Source organism: Oryx dammah, unplaced genomic scaffold, assembly GCF_014754425.2.
Source record: "Oryx dammah isolate SB20612 unplaced genomic scaffold, SCBI_Odam_1.1 HiC_scaffold_1, whole genome shotgun sequence".
NCBI lineage: Eukaryota > Metazoa > Chordata > Mammalia > Artiodactyla > Bovidae > Oryx > Oryx dammah.
This window is the reverse complement of record NW_024070185.1, coordinates 40005070-40020032: the sequence shown is the minus strand read 5'-3', so window position 1 is coordinate 40020032 and position 14963 is coordinate 40005070. Positions and strand designations below refer to the sequence as shown.

Here is a 14963-nt window from a genome sequence, read left to right as displayed (position 1 = left end):
GTGCTGCTTTGTTCTGCCCTCCTGGGAGGTTATTCACAAGTTTCCATACACAGCTTGAATACTGATTTAGATTTTGGGGGGATATCACTCATTAATTACAAGTAATAACTCATAGAAAGCAAACTCAGGAATCAGCATGAGACAGATAGAGAATTGGCTCGTGTTTCTCAGGCGCTGAAACTCTCAGTTTAAATATACAGTATCACTTCTGCTTAAACAGAATGTGTTTCTGTCCCTAGGAAGTAAAAGGCTATGTATCTTTTGAGTCTGTGTGATTTAACAACCCAACTTTCTATGGATGCTCACTAAGATATCTGCCTGAGTCAGCAAAATTGGCTCAAGTAAAGAAAAGAAATTAAGCTAAACTTGGTTCTCCATGCATGTTCTAGGTTAACCATATTTTGAAAGCAATCATAACTTCTATTGCCTTCTTCCCTCTTCTTCCGTGAATCCACCCAGTACTTAATGTATCTTTACAACATGTGAAGAACTGTGCTAAATTCTCCAAAAGGAAGAACAATGGGTCAGAAAATTCTGACTTTAGAAAGAAGTTTACACATTACCAATGAAGACAAGTTTTACTCACAGAGAAGTAAATTATAAGTGAGAGAACGCACATGTCGTATAGGAAGTACAGGTGATGAGCAGCCAGTTTAGAGCCAAGACCGATTATGTCCAGCAAGGAGATCAGAAAAGGTTTCAGAGAGAAGTGTCATTTCATCTGGGTCCTGAAGGATGGAGAGGATCTGGGCATATGGGAATGGAGGCAAAGACCTGTGAGAGGAGAGGCAGGCACGGGCCAAAGAACCCCTGCTGTTGCCTTTTACACCACTTATTGTCTAAGAAACAAGATGCTATTGTTAGGACCTGTCCACAAGGTGTTAAAAGCCCTGGGTCAAGGAATGGATCATTACCTTGGGCTGACCACTTGTGGGTATCCTAAGTCATACCATCTTAGGGCCAAAGCCAGGAAGATGCTGCCAGATTTCATGCTGGTAAAGTGTGAAATTTTAGAGGAAAGTCATGAAAGCCAAAGCCTGGTGGTATATAATAGGACAGCTGAAATCTACAACAGGTAACTAAGACACTTAATTAAAAGCAACAGCACAGAATCACTTTTCAAAACTCAAGAGACTGACTTGCTTACCATGGACATGGATTCCATTTGGTTGAAAAGAGCTTGTTTCTGGCTGATAAGACTTCAGGTGTGATCCTGAGGGCTGCTGGGTATGGGGAGGCTGTGTTCTCTGCATTATTGAAGAAGGAGCTGGAACTCTCCGGGGGCTAATGTGGTGAGGAGATGGAGCAGAAGGTGCAAACCTGAGAAAACAATTATAAAAGGAAACATGAGAGATGTAAAATAGCAGGAGCAAAGACAAAGTCTTCAAAGCCAAATTCTAATTCCCTATTCTGACTGTATAAGCGCGTGACAAAAAGCCTTTTAAAAAAAATCTTAAGACTTTTCTCTCCCATTTTTCAACTACTGAATTCTCAATTGAGATACTGAGGGAATAAAAGAGATCAACAAAGGGAAAATCCAGTCACAGTCTGAGTTTGTCAAGCTTCTTAAAATGCATTTCAAATACTCTGGGCTTGGTGAAATTCAAAGCACCTCTTTTGTCAGACCCTCCCCCTTCCACTAATTTTTAGACCTGTTTGCATTTTAGGGGACATCTGATTCATATACTTCTGATTCATTTACCCTTAGCTCATAAACATTTTGTGTCTTTAGTCCTATTCTCTTTAGACAACGTATTTTATTTTGTCAAGTATAAATTAACTTACACCTCAAAGGTCAAGTGTGGTTTGAAATCCAGAACTCAGAGATCTGTGTAGGTTCTGTGTTTGGCAAAGAACATTGCCCAAGGTGTAACAGGAACATGATTTGGGACATTTTTGCAGTCAGACATGCCCATCTCAATAAGATTACTGGTAGTTTCTGAGGCAGAACATACAGGTGTTTAAATAAAGTGATATTATCAACTAACCTGAGATATCAAATGATAACTATCCATTGATCTTCTAATTGTAAGGGAAATGGCAGGATTTGACTCACTAGCTTTAAAATGACACCTTATACTGTCTAACATTGAAGTTTCCTTGAAGTGTACTTGTGCCAACAATGTTAAAGTTGAGCAATGACCAGACTATCAAAATTGTCAGGCAGAGAGGGGAGTCAGCCTTTGGACAAGTGTCTGTTCTCTCTCATAGTTGCTGGCATTCAAAATAAAGTTAACTTTCCTTTTCCAACGCCACCTCCCCCTGGAAAAAAAACCGAACACTTGATTTGCCAGTTCAGTAGGTGGCTGGCACAAGTGTGATAGAGAAAGGAGCAGGGACTCTGTCAGTGCAGTGAAAGGAAGCATCACGATAATGAGCAGGGAAACTGTGTTAGCAGTGAGTATTTGATTGTCCTCCAAAAACTCAGGAGGTTGAAAAACTTCAACAGGCTGTTTCTGTATAGAAAGGCAGGCTTTGTTTTATGACAATGTGTAGATGTCACCATATGTATACATCACTTATTTCACAGAAACAGGTCACTTAATTTTCCTGGGCTTTTTGTGTAGGGCTGTTGATGAATCAAAGGGAGGAGGTTTCGAACCACAGCAGTTAACAAGGTAGAGTTTCTGCATTTGTATTGCTGCAGTAAGAAATCATCGGATGAAATCCCATTTCTCTCTGCATTCCCCTTCTTGAGGTCTGATGAGACAATGCAGGAAGATGACATAGGAACCAAGAAGGGAGGATATGGAATAGTTATGGAGAAGAGAAGTCAGAGGCTGCTTAAAGAAACTTGCTGGGTTCGGATGCCTACTTAATCAAGAACATGTATCTTCCCTCTGCTGGAAGAGAACAGTAAGTCAGTGTTCTGTGCCTGATAAATATACATTCTCCAAGCACATCATCTTAACTGGAATTAGTCTGAAAAGAGTGCTGAGTGGCCCATTGCTCTGAGAAAAAACAGAGCAAGCTAACCCTGACACTGTTCCCATAAAAACTTGCATGCCAAGATTCCCCAAATAGAGGCTATTTTCTTGGGGACCATGTCCTCAGTGTTTCTCACAGGCTGCCCTCAAGCTGTGGAATTGTGAGACCACAGACTTTGGGGCTAGAAGGAGTTCACACCACCAGCCAACACCAGACTCCTGTGAGCAGAAGATCGCTAGGGAGGGAGAGAAAGGGGTGGATTTGAATTAGAAGGAAACCGACATCATTGCTAAGTAGCCATCTTTGGCATCTCAAATTTGTTTTTGGCGGGGGTTGGGGGGAAAGAAGCAAGATTCTTTGGCTTCTTAATTGTATTTCTTTGTTTAGGAATAAAAGATGCAACACGCTCTTGGTGGGTTTTCAGTCTCCTCTCCTGGTACTTCTGCCTGTTAAGGACTAACAGAGCAGAGATGTATAGATGGGGCAGGTTACAGTATTTAGAAGTGTGATCTTAGTACCAATAGCTTGAAGGAGGAGAATAATTTTATTTCACAACTCCCTCCTCCACAGCACAATAAATCTAACTTGTAAATAAAAGTTTGATTAATAAAGAGTAGAAAATGTGTATGGGGAAGGGGAAGGAGGCAAAGACTGTCAGCAATGTAAAACTTTATGTTTTTGTAATTTGCGATGATGTGACTAGCATGAATTATGATTACTAGTTATAAAAAAAGTAGCATAGACAATCAACTAAAAGAACAGAGTTCACATGAGCATATTAGGAGTCATCTAGAATGTTAATTTCATACAACAGACCTCTGTATCTATATTTAGATTATATATCTATATATAAATTATATATCTATACATCTATTCAGAAAGTATATACTTACATGCTAATTACGAATCATTCTTATCTATTCAGTCACATAAGTTTCACACTGAGCCATGCTCTCTTGGCTACCACATATTACTTACTATAAAAGCAATGTTGAACAAAGAAAAAAAAATGTGAAAGTACATACACAACAAGATTTTAGCATAGTCTATCTCAGAAACCTGGGGGGAATAAAATAATACTGAGCCCTCAGTGGACCTTACATTTTGCTTTTTGCTACTTCAGGCTGGGTTTTACTCCATGTTATTAAAATAAATAAGATTATATGGCATAAAGTTAATATAATTTCAAAATCTAGTATGATACTCTGTATAACACATTAATAAAAATGTAAATATATACCATTCTAAATGAAATAAATGCATACCTAAAGTACTTTGCTTTTAAAAGAAAAGTATTGGTACAGAAATTCTAACTTTTACATACATAGAGGAGAAATGAAAAGCAGTGAGATGTGATCGTGATAATCCAGACAATTATTAGGAACAAAGAAATAAATAAGAATTTAGCACTAAAAAGTCCACTGTAAGAAATGACTGCATAAATAAGACAGACTTTCTAGTACACAGAATCAATTTTGTTATCGCCTAAAAAACACAACATAGTATTTTATTGAAAAATTTTACAATCTATTAACTTAAACTTAGTTTTTATAAACTTGCTTACTCATTAACTAGCTCACAGAAATAAAAATGGCAAATAAGAATCAGGTATGAGAGGGCAAGAGAGAAGCAGAAGAGAAAGCTCTATGGTACAAAGCAAGGCCCTGGGAGCAACCGAAAGCAGTCACTAACTTACAGCAAGAAAGATGCCAGGAATGTTATTTAAAAAGCAAAAAAAAAAAAACCAAAAAACAAACAAAAAAGACCCTCAAGAAACTTGAGTAGTTTGAAGTCATTTACTTCAAAAGCAAGCAAACAAATAAAAAACATGCATACTTAAACAGAAACTCACTAAGCAAAATATACAATGTTGTTATTGTTACTGAAGGTAGGGTGGAGGGGGCCTCGAAATCCCATTTTCTTAGTGTCTTCACCTATTTTCCAACCTAGTCTTTTTAACACATGCACACACATGTCAAATGAACATGATCTGAATATTCTTCCCAAAGGAGAAAGATTTCTTTTTAACTCCAAAGGAGGTGAATTAATTTTTTTGATGATAAAATATAGAATTTTAATGCTGAGTATAAATTGCAGAGATTTATAATTTTCCTCCCATGGAACATTTCATTCCCCCATCATGTCAAGACAAGATATCATCACTCTCATTCATTCTGAGTGACAGCAGTTTTCCAGAGCCAGAAGACAGAATGTCTGATGTCTTTCTAGGTCCAGCTCTGTCCCCCAGTTGCTGATCTGCAGTTGACATTTCACAGATTTCATTTGACATAGCTTACCAATCTCTTCTTCAACTTTTATACTTCTTTTAAACAATAGAAAATTGTTAAATAAAAATGCACACAACAGACTAGGATTTTTTAAAAAATCACTGCTTATCAGAAGCAGATCACACAATAGCAATCCAGAGAAATGAGTCAACTATTTCCACTCATTTAGTGGAGGAGTTTATATAACCTTAGCATGAGCCATGTTTCAATGGTTTGGGGGAGGGAAAAAAAAAAAAAAAAAAAACCTTAGAAAAGTTTCTGCATATATTTATCTATACACCTTGGAAACTGTCTGATTATTTGGGGATATGTACTTGGTTATGCTCCTTCCTTATTTAACTTATATGCAGAGTACATCATGAGAAACACTGGGCTGGAAGCGGCACAAGCTGGAATCAAGATTGCTGGGAGAAAGATCAATAACCTCAGATATGCAGATGACACCACCCTTATGGCAGAAAGTGAAGAGGAACTAAAGAGCCTCTTGATGAAAGTGAAAGTGAAGAGTGAAAAAGTTGGCTTAAAGCTCAACATTCAGAAAATGAAGATCATGGCATCTGGTCCCATCACTTCATGGCAAATGGATGGGGAAACAGTGGAAACAGTGTCAGACTTTATTTTGGGGGCCTCCAAAATCACTGCAGATAGTGACTGCAGCCATGAAATTAAAAGACACTTACTCTTTGGAAGAAAAGTTATGACCAACCTAGATAGCATATTGAAAAGCAGAGACATTACTTTGCCAACAAAGGTCCATCTCGTCAAGGCTATGGTTTTTCCAGTGGTCATGTATGGATGTGAGAGTTGGACTGTGAAGAAAGCTGAGCACCAAAGAATTGATGCTTTTGAACTGTGTTGTTGTAGAAGACTCTTGAGAGTCCCTTGGACTGCAAGGAGATCCAACCAGTCCATTCTGAAGGAGATCAGCCCTGGGATTTCTTCGGAGGGAATGATGCTGAAGCTGAAACTTCAGTACTTTGGCCACCTCATGCGAAGTGTTGACTCATAGGAAAAGACCCTGATGCTGGGAGGGATTGGGGGCAGGAGGAGAAGGGGACAACAGAGGATGAGATGGCTGGATGGCATCACTGACTCGATGGACGTGAGTCTGAGTGAACCCAGAAGTTGGTGATGGACAGGGAGGCCTGGCATGCTGCGATTCATGGGGTCGCAAAGAGTCAGACACGACTGAGCGACTGAACTGATGCTCTTTCCCTTCTGCAGCCTGCTCCCCCTCTCTGTTCACACTGAGCTTCCCCACTTTGCAGTAAGGTGCTGCTGCTGCTGCTAAGTCACTTCAGTTGTGTCCGACTCTGTGCGACCCCATAGATGGCAGCCCACCAGGGTCCCCCATCCCTGGGATTCTCCAGGCAAGAATACTGGAGTGGGTTGCCATTTCCTTCTCCAATGCATGAAAGTGAAAAGTGAAAATGAAGTCGCTCAGTCGTGTCCGACTCTTAGCGACCCCACGGACTGCAGCCTGCCAGGCTCCTCCGTCCATGGGATTTTCCAGGCAAGAGTACTGGAGTGGGGTGCCGTAAGGTGAGCCAGAAGTAAAGAGCTCTCCTGCACATACAGTACTCAATCTTAGATTGTTTCATAGAACAATAGGCCCCAACTGAAACATGGAGAACTGGTGAAATTCATGTGCAGAGAAATTGCAAATGGCAGAAAAAGCAGATGGATGTCATAGAAGACAGATGGATGAGAAGTCAGATCCCCTAGGCTTTGAGTGTAGCTCAACCCCTTACTATAATAGCTAGCTAATCTTGAATAAATTCCCGACTTCTCTCAGCCTCAATTTCAAGTGCAAAATACTCTCAACTCTTACTGGGGGATCATAAAATCTGAGATAACATATTTATTTATTCATTCATGAGGTATTTGTTGAGCACCAACCAAGTTCTTTGGGTGCACTGAGTGAGTGAAATTCATACAGTTGTGTCCAATCTTTGTGACCCCATGAACTATATAGTCCATAGAATTCCCTAGGCCAGAATACTGGAGTGGGTAGCCTTTCTCTTCTCCAGGGATCTTCCCAACCCAGGGATCGAACCCAGGTCTCCCACAGTGCAGGTGGATTCTTCACCAGCTGAGCCACAAGGGAAGCGTAAGAATACTGGAGTGGGTAGCCTATCCCTTCTCTAGCGGATCTTCCCAACCCAGGAATTGAACTGGGGTCTCCTGCATTGCAGGTGGATTCCTTACCAACTGAGCTCTCAGGGAAGGTGCACTAGAGATACAGTAACAAACGACACTGAGTTTAGGGAACCTCTGCTGTGGTGAGAGGAGACAGGCAATGAACAAGTTTAAACCCACAAACTGGGTATTGAGCTAGAAGAAAGGAGTACTGCAGAGAAAAACAAAGAATGGAAGGTGAGGGATGGGAGGGTAACTATGAGCAATTTTACATTAGGTATCAAAGTCCTTTAAACAATGAATATTTGACACGTTTTGGATGATCAATACATGTTTATGGAATGACTTCTCTGAACAGAGGGTACATTTAAGGTATCTCTGATTTAAAATATACCCAATGCTTAAGAGCTGTCTAACACAACAGCATTGTGTTAGAATATCTATTAAGCTCCAAAACAAAAAACAAAAACTTAGGACTCTTTTCTCCCTTGACTATTTCAATATGGAAAGAGGCTCAAAGAAAGTGAGGCATTTACTCATCTGGTTAATTTTCTAGTTCTAGGCACACTTAGTTGTGGTTTTCCGGCTTTTCCAACAAGTTATCCTGAGCTCACAAATCCATACAACCATAGAATATTGAGGTGAAGGATCCTGGTGCACCATCGTATCTGGCCCAGAGACATCAAATGGTTTGCCAAAGTCACGCAGTTAGTTCTCCGGATACCACTTTATCCCAATAAGGTGAGACGTTTTCTAACGGAGATGCAAAGCAAAGCAGAGAGATGAGTTGAGGGAGCAAGGAAGAGGACTCCTGTGGGCCTCTGAGGTTTTGTTCCTCACCGCCAGGTGATGAGGATGGGCGGGGGGTGGGCATCAACAAGCTACTGCCTTTAAGAAATCTGACTATGTGTTTCCCAGTTTGCTTTGGTGAAGTCGCTCGGTTCTAAAATGGGGTTCTTTGTGCCCAAGAACTTATACCTAAAGGCTTATACCTTTAGTCTTTCCAACTGGATAGCTCCTTTCAGTTACACTCTCCCTTATGTATAAATCCAAAATATTTCTATGTGTCAATTAACAATTGTGCTTCTTCACACAAATTTTATAAATAGGCTGTGTTGCACACCAAGCACGTGTCATAAACATGCCTCACTTTTCTTCATCTGTATTGTATATGCAAGCAGTGCTGGCAAGCGATGTGGGACTGTGCGTTTTAGCACTGCTTTGGGGGTGAACACTTTGAAAAGAGGTGTTTACATGATCAACTAGCTTAATATGTGTTTGGACAGTTCGCCCCCTCCCCACCTTCTTTCTTCCATGAGGGTTATAGACCTCCCAAAGAAGGAAGAATGCGTCGGAACAGCTAGTTTCATTGTATTCACATGAAAAATATTATTGATTTGCTGCCAGGGAGAAGAAATAATGAAAAGAAACTGGTCTATGGTAGACTTGGGGAGGTATTCTGTATTCCCCCAAAGAATTGTGGGGTATCATCTGCAGTGGTTTTAAAATTCATCTGTGAAAACTAATCAATGAAAAATGGCTTTAGCAGTTGGCTGACTGCAGAAGGGGTAAAAAGGAATCCTTTTCAAAACCTAAAAAGAAAAGCACAGTTTTAAGGATTTCACATCTGATTTAACATCTAAACCCCCCCCCCAATGATAATACCCCACTTTGTATAGCCAGACAGCGCTCCATTTTAGTAGACTTTAGTGGTCTTTATAACAATTTATGAATCACTTCATGAATTCCTGGCTGACTCATCTGGGTGACTATAGTATCTACTTATACTTCCCTTCTGTCTCACAAAAGAGACACTTGGACTCAGTTCAATCCAGATTTGTCCTCGAATGAATCACAGCACGTTACTGGGGGAACTGCAAATTGAATTCTGCTTCTGAGACAATCAAGACTAGTTTTCAGAAATGAAGAAACGGTCTTGGGGAAGTATGGATAATTGCAACACTGTCCATCTGGGCAGGACCAAAGCAGGCCAAGAGCTGTATGTTCATCTGAGGACTCGGTTCCAAACTACTCAAAAAGCTGAATCCATCCCCTGGAAGGGCTTAGTGTTTTTCTCCTTACAAGAGTCTGGGTCAATATTAACTGCAAATAATTTATCAAGTGGGTTGAGTTTAAGGCTAAAAAATAACTGCCTGAGTCTCCACAAAGCATGACAAAATGAGGGCTGCGAAGTTGGCTATAGGTGAAATGATCATCGAGGCTTTTTAAAGAGGCCACATATATATTATAATGACTATTTGTGGGAAATATAAAGGATGGAGTGTTCTGGAGGAATGCTTCTCCACTTGGGTTTATGGAGTAAGTTATAAGTCAAGAAAACAAAGTATTCAATGCCTAAGGCAGAGAAGAGTATTTTTTCTTGTGCACAGCGCAACAGGGTCTATAGCATCACACTATTACTCCCCTGTGGAAATGCAAAGCGAGGGGAAATGGACATCCAGGCTATGTTATAGAAATGAATTATGCAGGACGCATTTAACCAAGAGCCAGGCTTTTTGGAATATCTTGACTGCAGAATTGGCTGTGACTCTGTTGTTTGTCTCATTTCAGAATCTGATGTGAAGGGGAAAAAGGAAAGAAAAGTCTGATTCTGCCAAATCCTCTTTACAAAAAGGTGCCAACCAGAAGAACATTTATCCAGAGTGGTCTTAGACATTTCATGTCAAAAATGCTGCTGTGGAAAAAAGTTCTGTAATGATGTCATCCCTTGGGCAGCTCTGAGGAGGTCAAAACAAGGGGATTAACTCATGGTCCTGTGGCTAAGGGAAGGCTTTCTCTTGTTCAGCAGAGTTTAGGCACAGAGTTCAGTCTGCCTTGCAACAGAATGCACTGGATGAGAGAAAAACATTCAGAAGAGAGAGTAATGAGAATGCCACATGAGAAATGAGAGGAAAAGTGTTATTTCTGTCCAAATAGGAGAAAGCAAGGTAGAGAGGTAGATTTAAAAATGGCTTCTTCTGGGCCTTCCACAAGTCTCTTGACAACATCAGGACTTTTAGAACTGACATCCAATGCAGTAGTCTGGCCAAGTACAGCTGGGTGCCTTTGAAAGCCACTACTAAATGAGATCTCAGAAGTCAATATAATCCCTAAAATTGAAAAGAAACTAGCTGGGTGGTGGTTTGGTCAGTAATAACATGTGCTGTTTATATGTGCTTTTTTTCTTCATCTGAAGAATGTCAGGTTACTATTGTAGTAACCACAAATGAATTTTTAATACCTTCTCTTGAAGATGAGACTCAATAATTGGCTATAGAAATGAATTATAAGAAATATCATATATACAAAAATTCACAGTTAGAGAAAGGTTCAGTTCAGTTCAGTTCAGTCGCTCAGTCGTGTCCAACTCTTTGTGACCCCATGAATCGCAGCACGCCAGGCCTCCCTGTCCGTCACCAACTCCCGGAGTTGACCCACACTTATGTCCATCAAATCGGTGATGCCATCAAGCCATCTCATCCTCTGTTGTCCCCTTCTCCTCCTGCCCTCAGTCTTTCTCAGCATCAGGGTCTTTTCCAGTGAGTCAGCTCTTTGCATCAGGTGGCCAAAGTATTGGAGTTTCAGCTTTAGCATCAGTCCTTCTAACGAACACCCAGGACTGATCTCCTTTAGGATGGACTGGTTGGATCTCCTTGCAGTCCAAGGGACTCTCAAGAGTCTTCTAGGGGGGCGGTCCTAAGATGGCGGAGGAATAGGAAGGGAAGACCACTTTCTCCCTCACAAATTCCTCAAAAGATCATTTCGACGCGGAGCAAACTCCACAAAACAACCTCTGAATGCAGGCAGAGGACATCAGGCAACCAGAAAAGCAGATCATTGTCTTCAAAAACAGGTAGGAAAAAATATAAAAGATGAGAAAAGAGACAAAGGAGGTGGGGAGGGAGCTCCGACCCGGGAAGGGAAGCCCGGCCCGGGAAGGGAATTCTAAGAAGAGAGGTTTCCAAACACCAGGAAACACTCTACCTGCCGAGTCTAAGGCGAGCCTTGGAAACACAGAGGGCAACATAACAGGAAGGAAAAACGAATAAATAATGAAAACCAACAGATTACAAGCCCAACAGTAACTCCCCCAGCGGAAAAGCCGCGCAGACGCCTGCAGCCGCTGCTAGCAAGTGGGGGCAGGGCAGGGAAGCGCGGGAGGCGCGGGCTGCCGGGCTCGGTAAGAAGCGGGCAGAAACGCCCCACGCGTAACCAGAGCGATCGAACTTGGGCGAGCAAACCAGGCTGGGGGATAGCTACCACGCGAAAAGCGCGAACATAAGACCCCGCCAGGACCGCACACAGAACAAAGGACGGAACTGAAATAGCCGGCTGCAGACCATCCCCCGCCGGGGACAGGCAGCCAGAGCTGTAAGGGCTGGAAAGGGGCAATCGCAGCCCCGGAGAGACTACCCAAAAAGCGGCAGGCAGGCTTCTTAGCGGAGACTTCAGGGGATGCAGGACAGTCACCATCTGCCTCACAAGGAGCGCCAGCAGTACACCCAGAAAACTGAGCAGTAGAAACAGAGAAGGGGACAAGTCCCGGCGACCGCGCTCGCCAAGCTCCAGAGCTGCTCGGACCCGGGAGGGGCGCAGAGCGCAGTCCCAAACAAGTTTGTGCCTCTGAGGGTTACCTGGGCGCCAAAACCGAGCGGCTTGGACCGGGGAGGTGCGCGAAGCCTGGGGCCGGCCTCGGATGGTTCCTGGCTGAGCTCCGTGGAGCCGGAGCGGTTTGTGCGTCGTGGGGGGAGACAGGTCCAGCGGGGTTGAGACGCTGTGTGCCCACGACAGTGCTATTTGTTTGCAGCACTCCCCCCTCCCCACAGCGCGACTGAACTAGTGAGCCTAAAAAAAAAAAAGTGTCCACCACCGCCCCCATGTGTCAGGACGGAATTCAGACCCTGAAGAGACCAGCAAACAGAAGTTAAACAGAGGGAAACGCCTTGGAAGTGACCAACACGGCCCACAACATCAGAGAAGGGCCAGATATATCTTCACAATTTTTACAATCATTTTTTTTTCTTTGCTTTTTTTTTTGTTTGTTTGTTTGTTTGTTTTTTGCTTTCTTTTTTTTTCTTTTTTTTCTCAAACTTTTTTTTAACTAAGTCTTCTATTTCTCTACTTTATATTTCTATAACTATTATTTTTCAAAAAAAAAAAAAGACTCTACTTTTTTAAAGCAAACACCATATATAGTCTTCGCGTGGTTGTTGTTGGTATTTCTTTTTTAATCTTGGGTGTTTTTTTCTTTTCTTTTTTTTCTTATATATATATATTTTTCCCTATTTTCTTTCCTTATTTCTTTTTCTTAATATTATTATTTTTTTTAATCTCTTCTCTTTTTTTCTTTCTTCCTTCTGCTTCATCTCTTTAACATTGTATTTTTGAAAATCTAACCTCTACTCTAGGTTTTTAATCTTTGCTTTTCGGTTTTTGTTGTCAATCTTGTACATTTCATAACCTAATCTTAACTGACAGCGAGATTACTGGCGTGACCACTCTCTCCTCCTTTTGGACTCTCCTTTTTCTCCACCAGGTGGCCTCTGTCTCTCCCCCCCCTCCCCCCATCTCTCCTATATCCAACTCAGTGATTCTCTGTGTGTTCTAGATGGTGGAGAGCACCTAAGGAACTGATTACTGACTGGACCTGTCTCTCTCCTTTTCATTCCTCTCTCTTACCCTCCTGGCCACCTTTGTCTACTTCCTCTCTCTCCTCTTCCCTGTATAACTCCGTGAATACCTCTGAGAGGTCCAGACTATGGAGCGCACATAAGGAAGTGACTATTGACTAGCTTGCTCTCTCCTCTTTTGATCTCACCAAATCTCATCCCAGTCACCTCTAACTACCCCCTCCCTCTTCTCTTCTCCATGTAACCCAGTGAACCTCTCGGGGTGCCCCTCAATGTGGAGAAACCTTTCATCTTTAGCCTAGATGCTATATCATTGGTGCTGTATAGATGGAGAAGTCTAGAGACCACCGTAAAAATAAAACCGAAAACCAGAAGCAGGAGGCTTAAGTCCAAAGCTTGAGAACATCAGAGAACTCCTGAATTCAGGGAACATTAAGCAATAGGAGCTCATCAAATGCCTCCAAACCTACACTGAAACAAAGCTCCACCCAAGGGCCAACAAGTTCCAGAGCAAGACATATCACACAAATTCTCCAGCAACACAGGAACACACCCCTGAGCTTCAATATACAGGCAGTGCAAAGTTACTCCAAAACTTTAGATGTCTCATAACCCATTACTGGTCACTCCACTGCACTCCAGAGAGAAGAAACCCAGCTCCACCCACCAGACCTCCAACACAAGCTTCCCTAACCAGGAAACCTGGACAAGCCACTGATACAACCCCACCCACAGTGAGGAAGCTCTACAATAAAGAGAACTCCACAAATTACCAGAATATAAAAAGGCCATTCCAAACGCAGCAATATAACCAAGATGAAGAGACAGAGGAATACCCAACAGGTAAAGGAGCAGGAGAAATGCCCACCATACCAGACAAAAGAGGAAGAGATAGGGAATCTACCTGAGAAAGAATTCTGAATATTGATAGTGAAAATGATCCAAAACCTTGAAGTCAAAATGGAATCACAGATAAATACCCTAGAGACAAGGATTGAGAAGATGCAAGAAAGGTTCAACAAGGACCTAGAAGAAATAAAAAAGAGTCAATATACAATGAATAATGCAATAAATGAGATCAGAAACACTCTGGAGGTAACAAATAATAGAATAACGGAGGCAGAAGATAGGATTAGTGAAATAGAAGACAGAATGGTAGAAATAAATGAATCAGAGAGGAAAAAAGAAAAACTAATTAAAAGAAATGAGGACAATCTCAGAGACCTCCAGGACAATATGAAACGCTCCAACATTCGAATTATAGGAGTCCCAGAAGAAGAAGACAAAAAGAAAGACCATGAGAAAATCCTTGAGGAGATAATAGTTGAAAATTTCCCTAAAATGGGGAAGGAAATAATCACCCAAGTCCAAGAAACCCAGAGAGTCCCAAATAGGATAAACCCAAGGCGAAACACCCCAAGACACATATTAATCAAATTAACAAAGATCAAACACAAAGAACAATTATTAAAAGCAGCAAGGGAAAAACAACAAATAACACACAAGGGGATTCCCATAAGGATAACAGCTGACCTCTCAATAGAAACTCTTCAGGCCAGGAGGGAATGGCAAGACATACTTAAAGTGATGAAAGAAAATAACCTACAGCCCAGATTACTATACCCAGCAAGGATCTCATTCAAATACGAAGGAGAAATCAAAAGCTTTACAGACAAGCAAAAGCTGAGAGAATTCAGCATCACCAAACCAGCTCTCCAACAAATTCTAAAGGATATTCTCTAGACAGGAAACACAAAAAGGGAGTATAAACCCGAACCCAAAATAATAAAACAAATGGCAACGGGATCATGCTTATCAATAATAACCTTAAACGTAAATGGATTGAATGCCCCAACCAAAAGGCAAAGACTGGCCGATTGGATACAAAAACAAGAACCCTCTATATGCTGCTTACAAGAGACCCACCTCAAAACAAGGGACACATACAGACTGAAAGTGAAGGGTTGGAAAAAGATAT

General features: G+C 41.6%; 1 protein-coding gene across 1 annotated transcript in view; it reads right to left on the bottom strand.

Annotated features, from left to right (window-relative positions):
* GLIS3 (GLIS family zinc finger 3) overlaps window positions 1-14963 on the bottom strand; it is a 501883-nt gene that overhangs the window by 33495 nt on the left and 453425 nt on the right. The window contains exon 9 of the mRNA XM_040244340.1: window positions 1148-1320. Coding sequence (XP_040100274.1) covers window positions 1148-1320 — 173 coding nt within the window. The remainder of the gene's footprint in view (window positions 1-1147; window positions 1321-14963) is intronic.